Below are 24,513 nucleotides of genomic sequence, written 5' to 3'. Positions count from 1 at the left end.
TGTGTGAATCAGAGTTCTCCAGAGAAACAGAACCAAGAAAAGATAGATAGATAGATAGATAGATAGATAGATAGATAGATAGATAGATATAGATAGATGATAGATGATAGATAGATGATAGATAGATAGATAGATAGATAGATAGATAGATAGATAGATATAAGAAGAGATTAATTATAGGAATTGGCTCACACAATTACGGAGGCCAAGAAGACCCACAGTCTGCTGTCTGCAAGCTCAAGAACCCATAGTGTAATTCAGTCCAAGTAGGTCTAAAGGCTTGAGAATGAGGGGTGGGTGAGGCCAATGGTGTAACTCCCAGTCTGACTGTGGAAACCCAAGAACAAGGAGCACCAACGTCTGAGGGCAGAAGAAGGTGGACATCTCAGCTCAAGTAGAGAAAGAATTCACCCTTCCTCCCCCTTTTGGTTTCACTCAGTCCGTCTCTGGATTGGATGGTGCCCACCCACCTTGGCGTGGGGGGATCTTCTTTACTCAGTTTACTGTTTCAAATGCAAATCTCTCCCAGAAACACCCTCACATTCACACCTGGAAATAATATTTTGCCAGCTATCTGGGCATTTCTTAGCCCCATCAAGATGACACATGGGTCTTCCCTGGTGGCACAGTGGTTAAGAATCCACCTGCCAATGCAGGCGACACAGGTTCAAGCCCTGGTCCGGGAAGATCCCACATGCCATGGAGCAACTAAGCCCATGCACCACAACTACTGAGCCTGCACTCTAGAGCCCGTGAGCCACAACTACTAAGCCCGAGCGCCACAACTACTGAAGCGTGTGCGCCTAGAGCCTGTGCTCCTCAACAAGAGAAGCCACCGTGATGAGAAGCCCATGCACCACAACGAAGAGTAGCCCCTGCTCACCGCAACTAGAGAAAGCCTGTGCGCAGCAACAAAGACCCAACACAGCCAAAAAATAAATAAATAAAATAAATAAACTTATTTAAAAAAAAGATGACACATGGAATTAACTGTCTCATATGCATAGACATTTATATCTATAGTTATTTCTATATCTATACACATATCTCGAAAGCCTGGAGTTGACTCAGATGCATCTATTTCCAATCTAACACCACAAGACCCACCCCAGTTTTTCTCCCTTCCCACATTTGTTATTCTCTTGTTCGACGAGAAACATGGTTTCCATTATGCATAATATATACACTTACGTATCAATCTTTCTGCATGTAACCAGTCTCCTATCTCTGCTGCACCCCACCCCTCCCCCACGTGAACCCTGCTGTGGTTCTCAATTCCCATCCTGGCCACCCCACTGCATGGGCACCCTCCTTACCCTACACCAGGCCACGCCTCCACATGGATGCCTTCCTCTCCCCATTCAAGCTCTGACATCCTGGGACAGGCCTGGGACTGTCTGGCTGGGACTCCCTCCTATCTGGGACTCCACCCTCAACCCGCTCAAACCTGACTGCTGTGACAGCTGCACCCCCGTTCCCCCCATGGATGCTCTCTTTACTCCGCTCGGGCACAAACACCACACTCCAGGACACTCCATCTGGTGCCCCGTTCAGGCCCTGACACCACTGCACTGATACTGACCTTGCTCTGCTCCACTTGTGGCCTCAGGAATAAATACTTCAGGATGGGAAGGAAAGGGGAAGAAAGGAAAAGGAAAGAAGGAAAGGAAGGAAAGTGGAAAAAGGGGAGATCCATGAACACACAGTGAAGACTGCATGTATCTCATTGATATGTGTATGTGGTGGACGTGGGTGGGGACAAGGGATTACTAGATTCATTAACTTGTGGTTTTTGCCTGTCTCTGCATTCTCGCATCCAAATGTGTGTGTGTGTGTGCACAAAAGGGCACGCGCACACACACACACAGCCCTGTACTTTTCACGGTGCAGAATTGGAGAACAGTTAGAGAAAGGAGAGAAAGGGATGGAAATTAACTAGAGAGACTACAAGTTAGGAGCTAGTTGGGAATGGGGGATAGATGGAGAAAATGACATTTTAAAATTGTGTGCCAGCTATTTACCATACCTAAGACATGGAAACAACCTAAGTGTCCAGTGACAGATGAATGGATAAAGAAGATGTAATACATATATACAATGGAATATTACTCAGCCATCAAAAAGAATGAAATAATGCCGTTTGCAGCAACATGGATGGACCTAGAGGTTATCATTCTAAGTGAAGTAAGTCAGACAGAGAAAGACAAATATCATATAATATCACTTATATGTGGAATCTACAATACAACACAGATGAACATTAAACATGAAACAGAAACAGACTCACAATCATAGAGAACAGACCTGTGGTTGCCAAGGGGGAGGGGGTGGGGGAGGGAAGGATTAGGAGTTTGGGATTAGCGGTTGCAAACTAGTATATATAGGATGGATAAACAACAAGGTCCTACTGTACAGCACAGGGAACTATATTCAATAGCCTATGATAAACCAGAATGGAAAAGAACATGAAAAAGAATATATATATATATATATATATATACATATATATCTGTATATATATATATATATATGACTGAGTCACTTTGTTATATAGCAGAAATTAACGCAACATTATAAATCAACTACACTTCAATAAATTTTTTTTTTTTAATCTTGTGCTGGGTATCCAGGGGAACAATTGGAAGCAGGAGGAGGGACGGGATATGGCTGGTGAGTGTGGAAAAGCAATGCTCTGGGATATGCCGTTAATGTTTTCTGATAGAAACGGAGGCAAAAATGGCATGACTTTTTATTAATTTTGGTGTTGGGGCAGTGCTAAGACACAGCAATTTGAGACCCCAGAATCTATTTGTGTTTGAAGATCTGTGTCCTTCATTAGACTATAAAGACATGAAGGGCAGGAACTGTGTCTAATTCTTTCTTTTTATTCCTAGCACCTAGCAAGTGCCTGCCTTTATAGAAGGATCCAATACATGTCTGTTGTTTGTCAAACTGCACCTGCTGGACAGAAATTGTCCAGGCCCACTTGCCCAGCAATTCTGAGAGGCAGGGTGGGAGCCTCTGCTCTGCTTTGTTACAGTTAACCCCAGAGATACATGTATAAAATAAAAAACATGGAAGACACAGTTAAAGTATAAGACCAGAGCACTGTTATAATTTGCTGGTAATTTCTACCGAGTCAGTGTTTGGTGCCAATTGGTTTCCCCAGAAGATGCAGTATTTCTTTCCCCATTGATTATTACGGTGCCCGGAGGCCCTGGTTTTCAGAAACGTCTAGTCAAGCATCACATATATTCTAGGAATACTTTCCAGACATCCCAGCTCTTCCTGAAAACTTCCCTTCTTTTGCTCTTTCTCTGTCTTTTTAGGACCTTCTACTTATCTAGCATTTTTCTGAGTAACTCAAAGTTTTGTCTTAAAAAAATAATAATAGAACATATGACCACTAAGAAACCAGTTTGCACCAGACCTCTGAGAACTTTAAAAAGTGGAGAATATGAATTTTCTATCCACAGATACTTAGTGTGTGAGGAAGAAATATGAGCTTGCCACTCATTTCTGAAAAGCAAAGCTAATCAAATTGTAGCTTAAACCTGCTTTTAAAAGAGTATTTCTGATGATCTGCAATCTTTTCCCTTCGCATTGAATCTTTACAAACTTCACTGATTATCTGATCAGAATCCAAGGCACAAAACTCCGATGGATCCAATTTTTCAAGTAGAGGGCTGCCACTTGGGCTCAAAGCCAACCCTGGAAGGTCTGGGGCAAAGGGGAGTGAAGACGGAGCAGTGGAGCAGAGCAGGAGTTTCCATCCCCACAATGAGCCTCGTGGCCAAAGACAGTCATCCCCTAAGCTGCTCTGCACACTCAGGAGACTGTGTCCCTAAAGAAGCAAGCCCCTCACCTCGAGGGGATTTGCCTAAGTCCAAGAGGGAAATCCTGAGTATTTGTAGAGCTTCCAGAAAACTCTCAAGGTTCCATAAACATCACATTTGCATTCAGTGTGCATTTAGGTTATATCTTACTTGGCAAGAAATACTCGTTTTCAGGACATCAGTTTTTCAGTCTGCTGAGAGTTCATTACAAACGGCCCCACAGCTTTGCATTAGCAAATGCCCAAAAGGCAATGGAGGGAAAACTGGAGTCGAAACTATGGCCTCATAACTCACATGCAGTAGGTCCCTGGAGGAAACCCTTTCCGCCTCCAGCATTTTGGGTAATCAGGGCAGATGGATAGATGTCCTTTAAGTATGAGGACTTGCTGGATTTCCTGGGAGAAACTGTGACAAAAAGACAGAGGGACCGATGCGTGGTTTCCAGGACATAAGTTAAACAATCTTAATGCAAAAATACTAGTTTACTCAGAGTCAGTATCTTTAGAAGGTGAAGACCGTCCCTAGCTAAATCTTCAGCCATCTTGAGAAAAAAATGGAAAGATTGGCCTAATCATGGAATTTCCTGGTCTTAGCGGATTTACAACCAAAGATTCAGCGGATGACCTAGGTCATAACTGCTGGCTGCACCGCAAATTCAATTATCCCGAATTCCGACACACCAGCCTCTTTCCTGTCCCTCGCCCCTTTCTTATCATAATCTTTCCTGGGCCATCAACCCCCCCACCAGCTTGTCTGAATCCAAGTTTAATCTCAGCAAACTCGGAGCTAGGAATCAACACTGAGGACATCTCATCAGAGGGAGAAGGCCACATTCTTGATGACGAGTAGTGACATAAATGCAGCCCCAACCTGGCCCAACCAGTGCAAAGATGAAGTAAATCAGTCTATCCCCTCTTTCCAGCCACATCCGAGTGCGGAGAAAGCAGCATCAGGATACAAGAAGCTACTTTCCAAGATTTTACAGCAGGTCCTCTGACAGCATGGAGGCCCTTACTAACTGACAAAGAGGGAAAACTCTTGAAACGGTTTTACCTGCTGAGGTTTTAACACCATCGTGCACACCCATCCTACCCTTGGTCTGCCCTTCCCCTCTCCCCAGCCTGGCCATAAACGGCTGAAGAGCCTCCTGCATTGTTTAGACAGACTGCAGGGCAGGTGGGCTCTGTGAGTTGTAAGTTCAGGCACCCACTCAGGCTTCCTGGAGAGCTGGGAATTGACTGTAAAACACCCATGGGCGATGGGGGAGATGGAGACCTCTTAAAAATGGACAGACAGCCTCCTGGAGCCGGAACAAGAAAGCTCCTGGGGACCCAGGGGTGTGAGGGAGAGCGCACCTATGTCCCTACGACTCAGGCACACTCCCCACATCTTCCCACCTGTCCTCCCACTACCACGGGCCTCAAACCCTACCTTTAACCCAGTTAAAACGTTTGAGAGAGAAGGTTTGCCGAGCAAATTACTGTCACCTAACTCTGACCCCTCGAGGTCCATCCAGTTGAAGTTCGTGGACTGGCTATCCTCAACTCAGGGCTCAGGGGCGGCAGCCGGGATGGGGGGGTGTCACCTACTCCAGATCAGCCCAGCTTCTCCCCAGTGGGGCTGAGGGCACGGCAGGCACCCAGACTGGCCGGCCTAGGCCATCCCTACCGACAGAGTGAGGATGACCCCGAGTGCGGGACCACCCCAAGTAGCATCTCCTGTGGAAGGAATCCCAAGCCCCAGCTTCCAGAACTTATTTGGTCTCCAGTCTGTGCCCCCACATCTTAAATTATGTTATGGAAACCCTAAAATTGTCATATTACAAAAAGAGACTGCACCTCCACTGGGCCCAGACTGTTAAGTCTGGTTACATGGTTACATGCCATGATTCCATGGCATTTGGGGCAGGGAGGAACTAACACTGACGGATGTGTGGTCTCAGTTTTTATTTAGTCCTCATGACAACCCAAGAGATGGACGTTATCCAGCCCAATTCCTTCTCAGGGATTCCGAGGCTCTGAAACTCGTCCGTAGGTGGACGTGGACCCCGGCCTGCTGGGTCCGCCCCTGACATGTCTGGAGCTCACAGCACCTTCTGAGTCTCCTTGGGTTTTCCACCTGCGTGAACTCATCTCCTGACACCTGCCGTGGAGGGGACAAACTGGCCCGGCGGGAGCGCTGCTTCCGTCTCAGAGCTGACACACGAAGCACTTTACAGCTTTCAAAATACCTCTTCACATGCTTCCTTCTTCCTGTACATCACCAAGTGTTTTACCTGTTGATTTGTCTGGCTGTCCGCGCTGGAATGTCAGCTCCCTGAGGGCAGGGTCCCTGTGTTTTGTGCCCTGCTGCACCCCAGCGCTGGGAACCCCTGGGTGCTCAGCGTGCACCGCTGCCTCCAGAGCTGTCCCAAGAGAGACCCGGGGTCGGTGCTCACTTTGCGAGTAAGGCACGGGAAGGCTCACAGCTGCGGCATCCCGAATCCTCATCTGACAAGTTAGATGCTCTTTGGGGCGGAAGAGGAAGCTGCTCTCGGAGTTTCTAGAAGTTTACCTCCGCAACGAGACTTGGCCACAGAAGAAAGAGTTGGAATTTGTTTTGAGAAAGGTCCCTGGAAGCCCTCCCCGCGCCCCCCGGGGCAGCCCCACCCCCAGCCAGGGTAGAGAGCCAGGTCTGAGCGGAGCCGGCCACCTGGCAGCCTCGCCCAGCCCTGGCCTGACCACCCAGGCCCGCGGGCTCCCCCTCCTCTCCCCCCTGCCCCTCCCCGGTCCCCCTCCGGCCCGCCGTGAATCCAGCCCATTTACAATTCCCTTTGAAAAGGTCTCTGTTTGGGTGAGTTCCTTGGGCCCTGCCTAGAGAGCGGCAGATTATCTGAAAATAGGTGTTATTGACCACAACCAGGTGGTCTTTGTGGAAAGGGGTCCACTTGAACCAAAATAAATATTTGCCGCACAAAGAACAAGCCGGGCCCTGTTGAGGGCAGGGCGCTGCCGGCCTCTCCGGCCTCCACGGCCGCGGGCGCGTCGGGCGCAAACCCGGATTGTGTTTCTCCAATTAGGACGGGGCCGCGCGGCGGGGGTGGGGGCCGAGGGCAGCACAAAGGGCCGCCGGTTCCCGTGCCAAAGGCTCGCGGCCCGGCCCGGCTGCAGGCCCCAAGCCTGCCCGGGCCTGGGAATTATATTTTCTTTGGCTTGCCGGTGCGCTCCTTATTCTTTCTTTCTTTTCCCTCCGTTTCATTTGTATTTTCAAGTCGCCGGCCGGGCTGGATGCTGGCCATCTACCCCGCTGCCTTGGAGCGCGGGCGGGCAGACAGCCGGAGCCGCTCCGGGAGGCGCCGGGGGCCGCGTGGGTGCCAGGCTGTGCCCCTGCCCGGCGGGGCAGCGGGGAGCCGGCTCCACCGTGAGGCCCTCCCCGGTCCAGCCTCATGTGACCTGGCAGTGATAAAGTGGCTTTCTTAGAAAGATGATGTTGATTCGAGGGGAGACCTGGGGGCGGGGCGCAAATCAGGGGGAAGCCGAAACCTCGGCTGACCCTTCGCGGGTCCCCTCTCGCCCAGTCTACGCGCAAACGCTGCCCGGCCTCCCGCCCAGGGTCAGCACTGACATGCCCTCGGGGGCGCTCCTGCGCGTTCCCACTCCCTCCCCCAGCCTCTGAGAAGCCTTCACGTGCATCTACAGATCGCAAAGCTCACCTTCTTCCCAAGGCCAGCGGCGGCGGGGTGGGCGAGGGGAGCTATGGAGGAAAGCGGCGGCCGCTGCTGAGTCAATGTGGGGAGACCGGAGCCTACGGCCATAACCAACCTCTGAAAGAGGCTTTGAGGAGGCCGCCCCTGGCAGCCAGAGGGGGTTATCCAAAGCCAAGGGTGGAAGGCTGGGGCCTGAAAAAGGTATGGGACCTAGGAAGCAGGAACCGCCTAACTCAGAGGGATTCTGGAAGACAGAACGGCTGGGGGCAGAAAATGAGAGGCAAGGGAGTAACCTAAGGACACAGAAAGGAGATGCAGTAAACCTTTCCTGTCCAGGTCAGATCACAGGAGGGCAGGGTGCTGTCCTGACACAGGCAAGAGGGGATCCAGAAAGAACTCCACAGCTATGGAGGCGGGAACAGACTTGGTACCGCCCTCCTGCTCAACCACAGACCCTTCCCCAACCCGGGCAGGCCCTCACTTCGCTGGAGAAGACCTTTCTGGGGGCTGCTATTGAGCTGGTGGTCTGTTTGCTGGCAGGACGCTAGGCGTGCTCAGGTAGAATTTTAAGACAGTGGTGTCTGCTTCAGAACATCTCTCTCTTTGGCAGTGATTTCCTCTCCTCCCCAGATCAAAGCAAGAGCTACCATTAAGGCCGACGTGGCATCAGCAGCAGGCCGCAGGCCAGCCCCTGTAGAGCTAGGACGGCTTCGTGACCCAGGAGGAGACCAGGGCCAGGAAGGACGCCCTGGGGGCCTCGCTGTGCCTTGTGCCCTTCAACTTTCCCTCGGGAAGCCTCTTCCAAAGGAAATCTTGGCAACCTCGCCTGCTTTCCCTCCAAGCCTAAAGAGGACGGGCTAGTTACAAGTCCTCCCATCCCGGGATCAGGCCGACTTAAGACCAAAGAGCAGGAATTATCTGCTCCAGGTGAAGATGTCAGCAGGCTTGGCCACTGAGGCAAAGCAGCCACAGTCACCAACTTATGAGCAGGTGACAACCAGAAGCAGAGATTTTTAGAGCTAAAAATAACCTTTAAGGACATGTCATTAGAAAACCAGTGTCCAGTGTACAGGTCTTTGGAATCACCTAGGGCATCTAAATGTCCTGATTCCAGAGGTGTGCGGTGGGACCCAGGGATTCTGCGTTTATAACAAGCCCTCTCAGGTGATGTGGACACAGCCCCGCCTGGCAGACAGCCTCAGTGGTATGCTGGTAAATGTTTAATAACCGGCTCTTGAGATGGGGTGGCAGCAGGGGGCCTGATTTGTAGCATTTGTTGGTTTCCAGAGTATAAAGACTTCCACGTGGCCGACTTCAGGCAACCACTGTGAAAGCTCTGAACTCAGAGCCGGGAAGAGATGCGCTCCATCGGCTCTCGTCACTTGGACCTCCCCTGAGACCCACAGCAATGAAGCGACGGTTCCTTGGGGCCAGAGTCAGGAGAGGAACGTGAATTCAGGGCTCTGCCCACAGCAGAGCCTGGCTGTCCTCTTAGTTAGCAGAAATCATGACCACACAGCCGGGGGGTGAGCCCCACACCCTGGTGACTTTGACCACAACCAGAACGAAACCAGGAAGCAGAACAGTAAACAAACAATGTCGCCTGCCTTTCCTTCCTCTTCACCTTGCCATGATGAAGTTCTTAAAGATGTGGCGTGTCTGGGGAAGAGCCTGAGTGCCCAACTCCTGAGGCTTGTGTTCTTGGGGGGGGGGAAAGTAAAAGAAGCAAGAGAATGATCCTGGGAAATGGGCTAGAGTCTTGCCAAAGATGGGAGGCCGAAGAGAAGGCACTTTGCCAGCTGGCTTTGGACGATTCTAACCAGGGCCTCAAAAGCACTGGGGCGGAGTTGTGACGGGGTGGGTAGCAGAGTGAGGTCATGCCGGGAGAAACGGGATGAAGAGAAGGGCATGGTTCATCCTTTTGTGCTTCCTTAAGAGCCGACCTAAGAAAACAACTGAAATGAAGTTCGCAAGAAAACTACATGAAAGCACAAAAGAAGCATCTGGTAAGATTCTCCAAAGCTGGAAGTTTAGAGTTGGCTCTTATTTGGAGACCTTCCCTCGCATGAAGTCAGGTTTATAATTGTTCAGGTGTCTGCTAGTTCTTCCTCATTCAGAACTCCAGTTCCTAGAATCATGAAATTACAGCATTCATTCTAGAGATGAGCAAAACCGGAGGCACAGAGAGGTAACAGAATTTGCCCAAGACCGTACTGCTATTTATTCGCTCAGCAGCAGCTAGAATTCAAATTTCCTAGATCCAGTCCAGGCCTAGATCTTTACCTAGATCCCTAGATACTATAATGTATTATCTCTAAGTTATCTTTTTTTAATTGAGGTATAGTTGATGTGCAATATTATATAAGTTACAGGTGTACAGTACAGTGATTCACAATTTTTAAAGGTTATACTCCATTTATAGTTATTATAAAATATTGGCTATATTCCCTGCGCTGCACAGTACTTCCCTGTAGCTTATTTTATCCATAATAGCTTGTGCGTCTCAATCCCCTACCCCTATCTTGCCCCTCCCCCCTTCCCTCGCCCCACTGGCAACGACTAGTTTGTTGTCTATATCTGTGAGTCTGCTTCTCTTTTTTTGTTAGATTCACTAGTTTGTTGTCTAAGTTATCTTTTGTTTAAAATTATTATGAAAGAAATGCATGGCTTAAAAGAAAATCTGTAGAATACAGAATATTAAAAAAATGACAATGAAAATGACCATTATGTTACCACCCAAAGATGATCAGATAATCACGTGCATCACTTATACTTGCTTCCACCTAGTCTAGTGGGTCTCGGCCTCAGCGTATATTAGTGTCACCAGGAAAGCTTGTAAAACTCCCTGTGAAGGATTGAAAAGTCCTAACGCCCAGGCTGTACCCTTAAGGAATTAAGTCAGAATCTGGGGGTTGGTGGTGGCGAGCATTGGTATTTTTTGAAGCTCCCCATGTGATGCCTGGGTGCCACAGGCTGAGGACCACTGGCCTAGAATATTCTCCTCCCATATCTTTGCGTAGCTGGCTCCTTACCATTGGCCATTTCTCAGTGTTAGCTCCTGGGAGAGGTCTTCCATCCCTACTCTGTCTAAAGCATTTTCCTCCCATCCAGTCATTCTGAGTCCTGACCCTCCTGAATGTTCCTTGTGACCTGTATCATTATGTGAAATTTTCTTAAAGTTATGCATGTACTGTTATTTTCCGCCTCCCTCCATTAGAAAGTAGGTCCGTAAAGGTGAAGCCCTTGACCATCTTCCTCACTGTGTATCCCCCCTGCCCTCAGCAGTCTCAGAACTGCAGGCCCTCCAAACACATTGGATGAGTGAATGAATGAGTGAGTGAATGGATTTGTGGTTACTTCTGAATCTTCTTTCATGTGTATGTACACATAGGTATATATATGCAACAAAATTGTATGTTTTTTAAAAATATTTCAAGTCTTATTTTTTTAATTTAATTAAACAATTTTTATAAAATTGAATTTTATCATTTTTGGTTCATACTTCTTTCATGTGACATTTTTGAGACCATTGTCTATAATCATTACACTTGTTAAATGTGATTTGTAACGCGTAGTGGTGTATTCCTGGAGCACGGCCCACTCCATGATCCTTCCTTACCCCGCCCCCATCATCTGACTAACTCTTCCTTATGCCTCAGGCTTCACCTTGATGTCTGCTCCTCAGGCAGCCCTCCTTGGTGCCCCTGACAAGGTTAGGACCCCTTGTGCCTGGCCTCTCCTCTGACAACTGTGTCTCCTGTCAGCTGTCTCTGGAATCTGAGCTCCACGGCGCTCCCGGTGCATTTTGTCTTCCAGCATGTCCCAGGACGCTGCTGTGTGCCCAAACGTTTGTTGAAAGCAGCATAGCATCTCACCTTATTCTGGTCCACACAGCACTAACGCCATCTCCCTGTTGTGGTACGCGGAGGCCTTTCTTCACTACAAATAATCCTGTGACAAATGGCCTTGTGTAAGTCTTTATGTGAATTGAGCCATTAGGTGTCTGCAGTACAGATAATGCCATAAAATAGAATTTTGCTTTAAAATGAACCCTGTGTCTCCCCACTTGATCTCCATAGGCTTGTGCAGTTATAATCCACATCTTACAGATGGCAAAGCTGAGGCTCAGCGAGAGTAAGTGACGCACCAAATTCATAAGGAAGCAACTAGAAGGGCCAGGATTGGGCCCTGACCGGGAGACAGGAGTTGGCCTGTTTCTGGTGGAAAGCCGTGAATTTTGACACAGCATGACCTGTGCTTGCATGCGCGGGTTGTTCCTACCCCTCCTAGGGTAGTTATGAGGATTAAATGAGAAAGCTCTAAATGTTGACTATGTAGATATATACCAGCTGTGCCCTCGCTCGCCACCTTGGGCAAGTGTCTTAACCTCTCTGAGCCTCAGTCTTCTCACCCATAAGATGGGGATAATAATATTATTTCAGCTTGTTGTAGACAAAATGGAAAGCTCCTGCACTCTAGGGGCCTCTTAATAAACAGTAACAACTGTCTCTTCTGCTACCATACCCTCTCTAGAATTATAAACTTCTACATTGATATCATATTTATTTTTCCAAAGTCTTTCACCGTTGTTTTATCAGCCCAGTAATGATCAGATGACCCAGATATTTTACGTCTCTCTGTTAAATATTTAAACAACATAATGGCTATTAAAGAGCTTGCCGGGTCTGCGAAAGCCCTCTCTCCACCTCCTGCCTAACAGTTGGAGGCGGACTTCAGACCACTTTCACTTTCGTGATCTGGAAGTGGATGGCGCCACCTGCTGGCCAGAGGCGCTAACGTAAGGTGCCAGCTTGCTTACGACTGACGGCTTGTGTTGATTCCGCTCCCTCTCCCCTTCCTCTCCAGGTAGGGCCGTAATATCACCTGTTTCTACTCCCCTGGTCACCTGATGGAGTGTCTAAAGCACAGACCAGGTCAGCAACCAGTGCTTTCCGAGATCCATGAAGACACACCGAATAAGCCATCTCCTTCCAGGACCCTGAGTCTCTCCACTTGTAAGATGACAGGGTTGGTCAGGGTTTTCATAGGGCTTTTTCACCGCTAAGCTTCTAGGATTTGGTGCATTTGCGGCGGAAGCAGAAGCAGTGATGGGAGGAAGGTGAGTTATTTTGTCTCAGGTTAAGATCAAGGCTGGGACTAGAAAGCAAAGGGAAGTGGTGGGGCTCAGGCTGAGGGGATAAGGCACAGTGTGGGACCAACCACAGGGCCAGACTCACCTTCCCACCTTGCCTTCATCATCAGAATCATCTCCTTGGCTGTAGCATCCACTCAAGCTACCATCTACTGGGAGGCTGTACCAGGCTCTGTGCTGGGTGCTTTACCTACTGTTTCATTATGTATTATTTCATACTGTTGTCCTTTCAGTGACCCTCTAAAAGAGGGATTATTGTTATTTACGATTTTTTAAAAAGTGGTTCATGTAAATCAACTATACTCCAATGAAAATTAATTTTAAAAAAATAGAAAAATTTTTAACTCTTTAAAAGTGGTTCAGAAAGGTTAAGAACTAGTTTTAGACAGCACAGCCAAGGGGGAAAGCTGCATTTGCCCAAGTGTGTCTGTCTCCCAAGGCCCTGAACTTCACACTGGGCTGCCTGCCTTCACTTCTGCTTTTCCTCACCTCCGTCTTTTCTTCCATGCTGCCAGCAGGGCGTGTCCTTCAGAGGCGGCCCCAGGCTCAGGTCGTGTGTGGCCACCACCAGCGACACGGGGAAGTGAGAAAGCCGTCAGGATCGCTGTGGTCTCTCACCGCCACTTTGAGTTCAACTCAAACCAACAGTGCCGGTGGTCCAGAGCCCACACATCAGTGAATCGCTTGCTTTTCATGTCACTGGGACAGAGAAAGTCACCTCTGGGACGCGGACAAGCCTCTCACCTTCCCAGACTCCTTGGCTGCTCAGTGCCATGGTAGATGCATGTGACCTCTGTGTCCCCAAGGAACCAGTTCAAGGATGTGCTTCTCCGTTCCCCAGACTCACTCCCTCTGGTCCTGGTGAGCAGTCCCACTGACCTTGGCTGCCACCTTCCTGGTGAGCTTTCCTTCAGGAAAGGTGACCCCCAGGCGTGAGGTTTGTGGGTGGCCCCAGGAAAGAGCCCTGACCGACTCGAAAGCAGAAGCCCAGGGCCCTCGCCCCGCCTTCCCGCTGCATCACTAGTGACCTGGGTAAGTCATGTGGTCTCTGAGCAGGTTTCCCCTCCTGGAAAATGGGAATGCTAACACTTTCCTCCCCAGCCCTCAAAAGCGAGCTTCTGCTTCTAATTTCTCCACTCCACCCTCAACACCAACACCAGAGATAGATACCTAAAACACACATTTAATCATGTCATCGCCCTGCAAGGACTCCAGTGGTTGACTGATAGATCCAGGATGCGACCTCAGGTCAGCACCAAGCCTCCGGCTCCTCTGACCACAGAGTGATGCTTCCCTCCTGTGCCGATGCTGTGGCCATGGAAACACCACATCACCTCCCAGGAGACCCAAGCAAATGTACATCCTGTTCTTCCATTAGTCTGGGACGTGTGTGCATCAGCTGGTGCTCAGCTCTCTAGCCTACCCCTTTCCCTATTTTCAGTCTTACCCATCCACTAAGCCCAGCTCGGCTGCCACCTCCTCTGGGAAGCCTTCCCCTTCCTCTGGCCCCCTCAACATTTTCTTCATACTTCAATTGTAGCATCTTATTTACTTAATTCATTGAATTCAATTTTAATACCTATGCACAAAATGTCACATACAGAGGTGGGTTCTGTGACCTCCATCTCCCAAAGGGTGCCTGGATCCCCATCAAAAGGTGATGACCCAGAAGCCCCGGGAATGAAGCCCCCCTCTTCCTAGCAGAGACCCTAGACCAGGTTCCGGAGTGGCGTTGTTTCTCCTGAGGGCACCTGTTCTGACTTTCTCACCAGCCAAACTTCCAGGAAGGTTTGATCCTTAAAGAGGTGCTAGCCCAGGCAGATCGACTCCCACTGAGAACCCTGGTTCTGAGAATCCAGCTCAGTCCCAAGCAGGGTAAGCCCTGCAGGCGCTCTGCAATGGGAGAGGAATGCAAAACAAGCACAGCCCCGATCTCTCAGGCTCATAACAGCGGAGCAGGGGCCTCTGGAGCAAGATCCCAGCAGCCACAGCAAAGCCAGCGAAGGCAAGTGGGCTGGGGAGCCCACAGGTGTTGGAATTATCTATCAACAATAGATACACAGTAATCTGCAGGAGGTATCACTAAGTGAACGGTGTTTCTAGAATGCTACCTTTTGTGTAAGAATGGGGGGATATAAATATATGTATAGTGCTTATATTTTTCAAAAAGAAATAGCATCATGATAAAACTAATGAGAATGGCTACCTTGATCTAAGAGGAAGGGAAAGGAGAGGCCACAGGAATAGAAATGAGTTTTCTAAATCCGGTTCTATGATTTTGAAACCATAGAACCGTTCTTTGCACGACTAACCAAAGAAAACAGTGAAAAAAATAAGCAGGCTCTCATCATTACCTGAGCTGCCTCAGGTGAAAAATAGGTGGAATGATAGTACCTCACAGGATCATTGGGAAAATAAAATTAGGTAGTGTATACGAAATGCTTTAAACAGAACTTCAGACATAGTAAGAAGTCAGTAAGTAGCCCTAGAGTAAGTTTCTCCTACTATAGCACAAGAGAAACTTGGGGTTCCCCACTCGCCTGAAAGATGCTCCCGGCCTCTAGGACATCCAGGGCGGCGGAGGATGCTTGGGATGGAGATGCGGAAGGGCCCACACCCGTCCCTCGCCCCCGCAGCCCCCATGCAAGGTCTCCCTCTCTGCAGGACTCAGCTCCAAGGAGTCCAGCTGGGTGCATCTGGCTGGGGAGATTAAATTATTTTTGAATTCCTAACTGAATGTTCTTTTAATGGAAACTTAATGACAGGCATTGAAATAGATTTCCTCCGTAACCCCTCCTCCCGCGGCGCCCCCCAGCGCGGCTCTGTGTGGCGCAGATCCCGATAACCTTTATTCCCTACCCCTGGACTTTTATCTCCCCAGTGACAAACAGCCCTTGCTGGACAGAAAGAGGAAATTCCAGTCATTGTTCTCAAACTTCTGGCTTCCAAAATAAAATGCTCTATCTCCCCTGTCAAGCTTTGATTGACATACACTTCCTGGAATGGGGAGGACAACGGCCCGGGGGCGGGGCCAGGGCTTCATTTGCATTCTGGGCATCCGAGGTTTTCATCACGTTTGCTGTGGACAGGGGACAAGCCCCCGCGCCACTCACAGTCACCCTGTGGAGGACCCATCTCCCGTTTTATGAAAAATCTCGAGGGAAGACACCTCCTCAGCGGTCCCCTCGATCTACCAGGGAAGCTCTTTGCTGTCCGTGAAAACAGACAGATGAGCTGAGCATCTCACTCCTTAGATCTGGCAACTTAGGATCTTTTCCTTCCACCCTTTCTGTCTTGAGGAATAAATTTTTAGACAGTGTCCCACATCTTAACTCTAAATACTGGAGCTTGAGCCAACCGAAGTCCTGGAAGTTTAAACCAGGATCAGACTCTCCAAGTCAAAACCTCAGAGCAACAGAGTTAAACAGCCCATTCAAGAGGAATCAGTACCAAGGGAAACTCTGAATATGGTGATGCATCATGAGATGCAGTTTTTCTTGAAAGGAAAAAGAAATGTTGAATTGCTTTTAAAAATGGGTAAATCAGTAAATAGAATTATATGACACGCCTGTAGCAGTAGCAGTGCCTATGTGATCAGGTGCTGGTGGGAACGCTGTTACCACATTGGAATAAAAAGCCTGCCTTTAGCACTGACATTCAACTATGGGCAAGTTGGCCTTCTGGAACCTTCTGTTTTCCATTTAATTTATTTACTCACTGAGTTCCTATGCCTGTGGTAACCCTTTCTCTCCAAATGTCCAGAGTTCTTATGCTGCTTTGGGGTTCCAGCCATCCCTTAGGACCATTGGATGGTGCCTGCAGGGCCTCATTTCCTCGGGGTTTTGTTGGATGTAAGTATGTTAACAGTTACTAAAGGTTCAATGGGAATTTGCATTAAAAAGTAGACTTCAAAGGGCAGAATGCCTCAATTCTAATACAAGAATATTTGAAAGCAGACGTCTTCCATCGAATAACCCAGAAAGAAAGGCCATTCGCAAAGATTCCGGTTGTTCTGCTCTCTTAACGATCAAGAGGAATGGATTGCCTATGATCACTTCGCTACCAGCATCCCCCAACATCTGCTAAAAGGAGCAGAACAGACTAGAAGGCATGTCTTCTGACCCTTCCGTCTATAAAGACACTACAGAGTCATAAACCCTCATGACAGTGGGCCAGCAGAGAATTCCAGCTCCCTCGAGCTTGTGACACCTGATTTCCTTTAGCTTTGTCAGCAGATTAAATGACGATGCCAACACACTTACAGGCACAGAGTAATCTCCCACGTGGTCCCATCGTGTCCACCATTATGGCCACGGACAAAGTGTGCAACTCTGAACCCATCAGACTCCTCACTCGTTTTGGTCGGAAGGACCAGAGTGTGTGTGTGTATCTGTACAACCTCAACCCCAGGCCTGCAAAAACAAAGTCACTGGTATCCATGACTATGTGCCTAGACTCATACCGGAGTGTTTTGATGGGGCTGCATGGGATGGGACACATCTGCACCTGAGGTCGTGTCCTCCTGGGCACGCTGGATTCAAGACAAAACGGGCCACCACTCTTGCCTCTCCCAGAAGAAAGCCCACCCTCCGCAGGAGGATTGTTACCAAGTGGTCTGTCACAATTAATGTGCAATGACTGACACTTGGGGAACGTACACCACAGTTTCAGAGATTTAATGTATTAATCAACACACTGAAAACATTTTGATTCCTAAGCAGCTTTGGGTACCATCTTTTCCAGTATACATTCAAAATAACGTAAGTAGGAAACTGAACAAGACATTCACAGTAAAACCTTCCCCTGCAGATCAATCTTTATATTACATTGGTCTCTTTGATGAAGATGTGGTGTTGGCCCTCAGAGGAAGGAAGACCTAGCACTTTCCTTACTGTGGGGTCATATCCCATTCCCTTCCCTTTCATACTTCTTCTCCTTTAGAAACAGCATTTCAGTTACAAACCCTCAGGTGACAAACACAAGATATATTTTTCTCAGAAGCATTAGCAGTATTTTCCCTTCTAAACTGTCTTTGCTCCTTCAAACTCCTCACTGCCTTCTTGGAAGATCAGGAAATACTGTTTTAACAGATTTGAAGCCCCTTATCCCATCTAACACAAATTGGAAGAAATATCACCCTCATTTTCAAATCAAACATTCTTTCTTGCAGCAAAGTGTTCATTGAGATTCTAGAGTGGTGATTTAGCCTCTGTCTAAATGTCCTTGGGGCAACACCCAGTTTGGCCACAGGGTCTGGAGGTGCCGTCGAGCAGGCTGGGCTCTGTGCTCCTCTCCTGTACGTAGAGATGCGGAGTCCATGGGCCAAGCCTACCCCTTGCTCCTCTGGAAACACAGCATGACCCAGATTTAGATGAAAGCGCCAACAACCAGGGCTGGAGAAGGCCAGTGCCTCACAAATGTTCACTGTGCATCCGTCTTTTCTTATTACTTTGATTGGTTCATCTCCCCCAACTCAGAAGACAATTTTTCCTTTGATACAAGCCAATGTTAAAATAAACGTGGCTTCTTTCTTATCAGTAGAACCAAAATAAGAATATCGTTTTTCCCTGATCCTTTCTAAAGTTTATATCTTCTTTGGGAAGACTCTTAAAAAGATCTCATTTGGTCTGTCCATGAGGCTTTCAATGATTTTTGTCTGTTTCCAGCAACACTGCGTGATTTCAAATAATCCTATTCAAGATTTTATGTGAGCTCCTATGGCCCCCATATTCCAGTTTCCTATAAACCCATTGCATGTTCTCATGCAGTTGCCTTGTAGAGCTATATGTCTTGTAGGATCATGGTTATGGGGTTCAGGGACATTGTGCAGGGAGATTTTAAAGGCTCTTGTCCCACTGTCATACCCCCAAATTGTTGATTGCTCCATAATGTTTCTAGCACTAGGTATCTTCGAGATTTTGCTTTACTCGTGTTGAAAAGCCACTGTTACATTTTGGTGTCGTCTGTTTCGCTGACTTCGGACAAGATGAAGTTGGGGTTGTCATAGCCTCTCTTCATCCTGGCTTGAGCATCTTTCTCATTATAAAGGCACATGGCACAATGAGGCGTCTCCACTTCCACTGTTTTGCTAAAGTTATGGAAATCTACTCGGTATTTCCCTTCCTTGGTCTTGGACACCATGGGAGCAAAACGATAGCCCCAGAGCACCTCTTCTGGGACGTAGGATGTCCGGACTTGGCAGGTAGCACTGGTTGATTCCACCGTGCCATCTAAAAACACCACTAATTCAAAGTCCTGCTGGGGAAGGGTTTCTGCTGCCATGTGGAAGAAGGGGCTAGTGTGGTCAATGACATGGTAAATTGTCAGTGGGGAGATGAAAAATAAATTTTCATTCCCCGCGTCAACCACAAAGTTGATATTGATCTGGTCCAAAATAATGGTCTCTCCTTCAGGAGTGATGGTGGTCTTCAGAAGCTTTCCGTATATGTGACTGCCGATAAGGAGGCTCTTCCGAAGATTAGCCACTCGGATCAAGAGACAGAGCTTCCCACCCCGCTTACTGATCACTGCGTTCTTGCTGAAAGTAATGGTCTTGGCACGTTTTTTGGGTCTGGAGATCTTGGCTAAAATGGCGCCACACATGAAAGAATTGATGATGACTCCAAGAATAGACTGGAAGATAAGCAGAAAAATGGCAGTGCCGCACTGTTCCGTCACACACCTGAATCCATAGCCAATGGTCACTTGCGTTTCCAGAGAAAACAGAAAAGCTGAGGTCAGGCCATTAATGTGCTCCACGCAAGGCGTGTGGTTGGCGGAAGGGTGGAACTCAGGGAGATCTTTGTGAATGTAGGCGACCGCATACCACAGGAGGCCAAAGAAGAACCAGCTCCCCAAGAAGGCTGTGATGAAGATGGTCATTTTGTATCTCCACTTGAGGTCCAGCACAGTCGTCCAGATATCCACAAAGAATATCAGCCTCGACTGTGCCTCTACGTTGCCAAATTCAATGTTACACCTTCCATCTTTGGAGACCAGCCTTGCTCTTCGCCGAGAATGACCAAGAAAGTGAGTGACAAACCATTTCTGAAGATGTTTGAACATTCTTTCTGTCAACACCCGACCTGAAATCACATCAAAGAAGAACAAAACAGAACAAAATTATGTGTGTAACACTAGTGCACTAAGTGACTCACTTAAAGAGCTAACTGCCTATGAAACGGCCATTCAATACAATCTGGGTGAATGATCGCTTGGGCAAGCTGACAACCTTGTTCTGGATACCATAATGCTATTGTCAGTAGAAAATTTCTGCTACAAGACCATATTGCTTAAAGATAAAGAGAAAAAATAATTACAGGGAGATAGAAATGTAAAGGAACCTGAGATAGCATACATCCATGTGTTTTCTGACCTTAGTCACACCCAACCTTAAAAATGTTTGTGATAACGCAGACACAGAGAACAGACTTGTGGTTGCCAAGGAGAAGGGAAGTGGGTGAGGGATGGATTGGGAGTTTGGGGTTGGCAGATGCAAACTATTATGCATAGGATGGATAAACAACAAGGTCCTACTGTATAGCACAGGGAACTATATTCAGTATCCTGTGATAAACCATAATGGAAAAGAAGAGGAAAAAGAATGTATATATATGTATAACTGAATCACTTTGCTGAACAATAGAAATTAACACAACATTGTAAATCCACTATGCTTCAATAAAATAAATTTTTAAAAATGTTTATGATAACAAATTATGACCTGTACTATGATTTATTTGATAGCATTCTTTAAATGAATTCTCCTTTCTTCTTTAATAAATTTAGTCTTAAGCTAAGCAAAAATATCTGTGAAAGCAGAAGCTTGATACACTATTTACATTTTTGTTAATATATAGAAATAAATAACCATGAAAAAAAGGCTCATCAGTATACTACCTAAATCATCTTGTGTACTGCTATGGATACTCACATAGCAAGAGAAATTATAATACAGTTCAGTTCTCTCATTTATCTAGTGAAGGAATTGAGAAAATTTTAATGACATTTCCAAAGTCAGGTCCCGCAGCAGAAATTAACACAACATTGCAAATCAACTATACTTCAATAAAATTAGGACAACAGCAAAGTCAGGGACCTAACCATGGCAAGATGACAACTAGAGCATAAGGCTCCCTGCTTCCAGGTCAGAGGAATCTCTACCTCACTGTGTCTCAGTTATAGCATTTTATATTCTAACACCAGATTTCTCTGAAACATTTCAAGAGAAGCATTGGTCAACTTCCTTTTTTTTTTTTTTTTGCTCGACACTATTTAGAACCGAGTTCCTCAATACTGTTTGGTCAAGTTATATCATAAGATCTCGGAAGTTTTCTCAGTGGATCACAAGCCTGGGATGCCAAGATTCCCAAAAGGAATAGTAAGATGCTCACCATCGGTATCTCCTACTTCCTTCCTTGCCCGCAAGCTGAAGGATGTGGCACTCTGATTTAAAGACTCCTGCACAAAGGTAGAACCATGTTTTATTCACTCCTCTATCCCAGCTGTTAGCGCAGACCATGGGCACTTACTATTTATTCAATAAGCATAAATGGAATCATTCCGTGAATGAATTAAGCACTTCAAAATACCATCTGGTCAAAGGTCTCATTGATGACATTATTGTAACTTCCATCTTACAGCACAAAACTGAAGGGATTGCCCCCAAACAGACAGCATTGATGAACCCCCGGGGTCATAAACACTAGATGGTCTCCTCCCCTAGCTGTGCCCACCCCACTCCCAAGGTGTGCCTGTTATGGTTGTCTTCGTGGTATTTTTAATCAAATGCAAACATGTTTCTAAAATAGATTTCAAAATCCCCCTTCAAAAATGTGTTTATTCATACAAACTAGGAAGCGAAACCAACTTAGTGATAAATTTTAAACAAAAGTGATATCCTACCACGTCTTGCTCATGACCTTAAACCAGGTGAAAACACAAGAAGACCCCAGGTAGAAGTGGTGATGAGAAAACCACGGCTGTGGTGATTGGAAGGACAGGTTCTAAAGATATTAAAAAAAAGAAAATGTAACCAGGAGAGCAGACAGCAGTGCACTAGGAGGGGCCTGCCCCTCATCTCACCCAACCCTCATTGACCTCAAGTCCCAAAGAATATGAGGGAATGGTCCCAAAGTGTGGCTCACCAAGGGAAGTGGTCTCTTCCTTCCCCAATCTCTCCCTTTTCTCTGCTCACATCTCCCCTAACCTTGTGTCCATCCACTGGGGACTCTCTCCCTTTCCCAGGTTCGTGGAAGCTCATACTGTTTACAAAGCTCTTCCTAGGGTGGATCTCACCTAAAACAATAACTTCTAAAGCCAACATTCATCAGTCGAATCCACATCCTCTTTGTCATATATTATAATTCCAGACGTAGCTCCTAACACACCAACCTCTAAGCTTTTCTCCCCCACTATTCTTGTAGTACCACCTAAATTCATTTCACTTTTGAAGAGAAAGAGTATTTCTGTAGAGTAAATGAGTCCCCCCTGATTTATCTCTTGGATGAGTGTGGGTTTCCATGCCTGGACTACTAAGAAAATATTATCTGCCTGGCCTTGGAAAGAGCAGGAACGAAAGCAACCAGCTTAAAAAGAGCTTTCCCCAGATCGCCCACACTTACCAACATCTTAAACATATTCCGACCCGCAGCATCCACGGCTGGGGAAAGCAAGGAGGTAGTGTTGGGAGTTGGTCTCTGTAGGCAGGCTGATTTCTTTTAAACCCAGCCTAATTAATGGTAGGCTTTGGCCAGTGGACTGATGCTAATTTGTATTAGCCTGAAAACATTAATTTGATAGTGGAGTTGTGTGTTTTAAACCAAGGTAATTGGTCTTTCTCAGACCAAGCCCCAAGCTGGGTATGTATTTTTTTCCCAAACCTCACATGGCTTACCATTGAATACCATCATGCTAAGACTTGATAAGCCACCAGCTAAGGTCCCTGGGCAGCAGGCACAGGTTCTGTTCTGGCATCTTCCTCCTCTCCTTTACCATGCTCTATAGCTCTCTCGCTCTTTCTCCTAGTTTGTGCCCAATACCTTTCACCAGAAACATTAGTTATCATCAATCTCCCAGCATATTCCCTGAAACACACTGAGATACTCAGATTTCTAAGCGTTCACAAAGATACAGGTGAATGATACAGACGTAGGTAAGTACATATTTGTAAGACAAAAATAAGATCACACCAGGAAGAAACAAGATACCATGTTAATCTCTGTTCACAGCAGTCACTGTTGTTTAAGAAATTGAGATTTAAAAGCAGCCTTTATTGTTGGATTTATTTTGTAAACTCTGGCATTTACTGAAGGTACTTTCTATATGCACTGGGTTAACCAATGCTGTTGATTTATTTACTCAGACAGTGTGAAGATTTATACCTAGAGAATGCAAGAATACAGGATAAATTCATCCTCTGACCAAACCCATCAGTCACATGGCAGTCCCATTATACACAGCCTATATCCGACTTTGCTTAGACAATGGCATTTAATCCTACCACAGACAGATACAATACGTATTTTTGGAACTATTGGGCGATTAGAAATTGGCCCTGGATTATGTAACATGCACAGTTTTTAGGTCACTTTCTATTGAAATCAGTAAATCTTAATAGCAAGCATAGGGCTGGACATTAGCTAATATTTACCAAAGTCTTCTTAATGGCCTGGCAAAGCAAGTGGATTATATTATTGCCATCTTTTTTCTTCAGTGCTCCAGCATTCTTTTTTTCTGTAAACAGTCCATTCTCAAAAAATAGACTTTGTATGAACTTTCCGAACACTGAGTGTATTGTGTAGGATTTCAAAGACAAATAGAACTCTGCTCCTGTTCTCAAGGAGCTCACAGTCGAAGGGGGAAGTGAGCTCAGTAAATCAGCAATTACAATGTGGTGTGGTTTGTATAATACCCAAAGGACACGTCTCTGCTCAAAGATCTCTATTAGACAGGCATCCCCCAACCCCCTGCGAAAACACCTCAACTGACAGAAAACTCAACTTTTGTGTCGATTAATTTATTTATCCATCATTAAGCAATGTGTGGATTCTAACATGTGTTAGACATCACGGAAGTAATCATTTACCAAATGGGTACAGTCCCTGTCATTGTGAAAAAGCTTCTAGTCTGGGTGGGAGATGCAAACAAGCTGATAAACCGTCAAACACAGTATGATACCTGCCAGGGTAGAAAACCATGGAAGTGCTCTGGGAGCATCTTATTTGAGGAGCAGAGAAGTGCTATGGAGACCAATGCCTGGAGATGGCATTAGAGTCACACATGGTGGGAACTCTGTAACTGTTTGCTGAATGACGATCAATTAAACAAAGCATGCATGAAAGCAATGAGTCTGCTATCACTTACATGGCTCCCCATCCAACAGAGATATTTTGGAAGAGACATTTTTGTGCGGCACTGAAACTGTAAATTGTGTATGTGACAGAGGCAGGGGCACAGAGGAACTGAAAGAATTGCTGAGTAAATAGGTGACAGTGCTGGGGGACATCGCGAGACACCGGCTGGAACCAGCAAGGGCCAGCACTAGCAAGGGCCAGCTCACTTAGCGTCTGTGTGCCCTGCGAGATGTTCTCATCTAGACCTAGAGGAGAAACTGATACCAACAACACCCAGTCTAGTTCTGCCTCAGGGACAACTCATGATACTTCTAAAGAAGTCTGAACTCTCTTCCGGTGATCAGCCTTTCAAGTTCTTGAAAATAAACATTTTCCTCCTGAATCTCCTTTTCTCCATAAAAATGCATGCTTTATTTGCATACAATACCTATGGCAACCAAACCCCTCTGCATTTTAAGTGAGGTACCTACAGTTTGTACTCCTTGA

General features: G+C 46.8%; 1 protein-coding gene across 4 annotated transcripts in view; it reads right to left on the bottom strand.

The window, feature by feature from the left end:
* Positions 1–17,333: 17,333 nt before the first annotated feature.
* Positions 17,334–24,513, bottom strand: part of KCNJ1 (potassium inwardly rectifying channel subfamily J member 1) — a 40,820-nt gene continuing 33,640 nt past the window's right edge. For 3 of the 4 annotated variants that reach the window (XM_082476288.1, XM_082476287.1, XM_082476289.1), the window contains one exon: positions 17,334–19,758. In XM_082476288.1, the coding sequence (XP_082332414.1) occupies positions 18,620–19,738 (1,119 nt within the window). In that variant the 5' untranslated portion in view covers positions 19,739–19,758 and the 3' untranslated portion in view covers positions 17,334–18,619. Of the gene's footprint in view, positions 19,759–21,066; positions 21,134–24,513 lie in introns of all 4 variants that reach the window. The other variant, XM_082476290.1, reaches the window with a different exon arrangement.

The sequence above is a fragment of the Balaenoptera physalus genome, assembly GCF_965194825.1.
Source record: "Balaenoptera physalus genome assembly, chromosome: 10".
NCBI classification, from domain to species: domain Eukaryota; kingdom Metazoa; phylum Chordata; class Mammalia; order Artiodactyla; family Balaenopteridae; genus Balaenoptera; species Balaenoptera physalus.
This window is presented reverse-complemented; position numbering and strand designations above follow the sequence as displayed.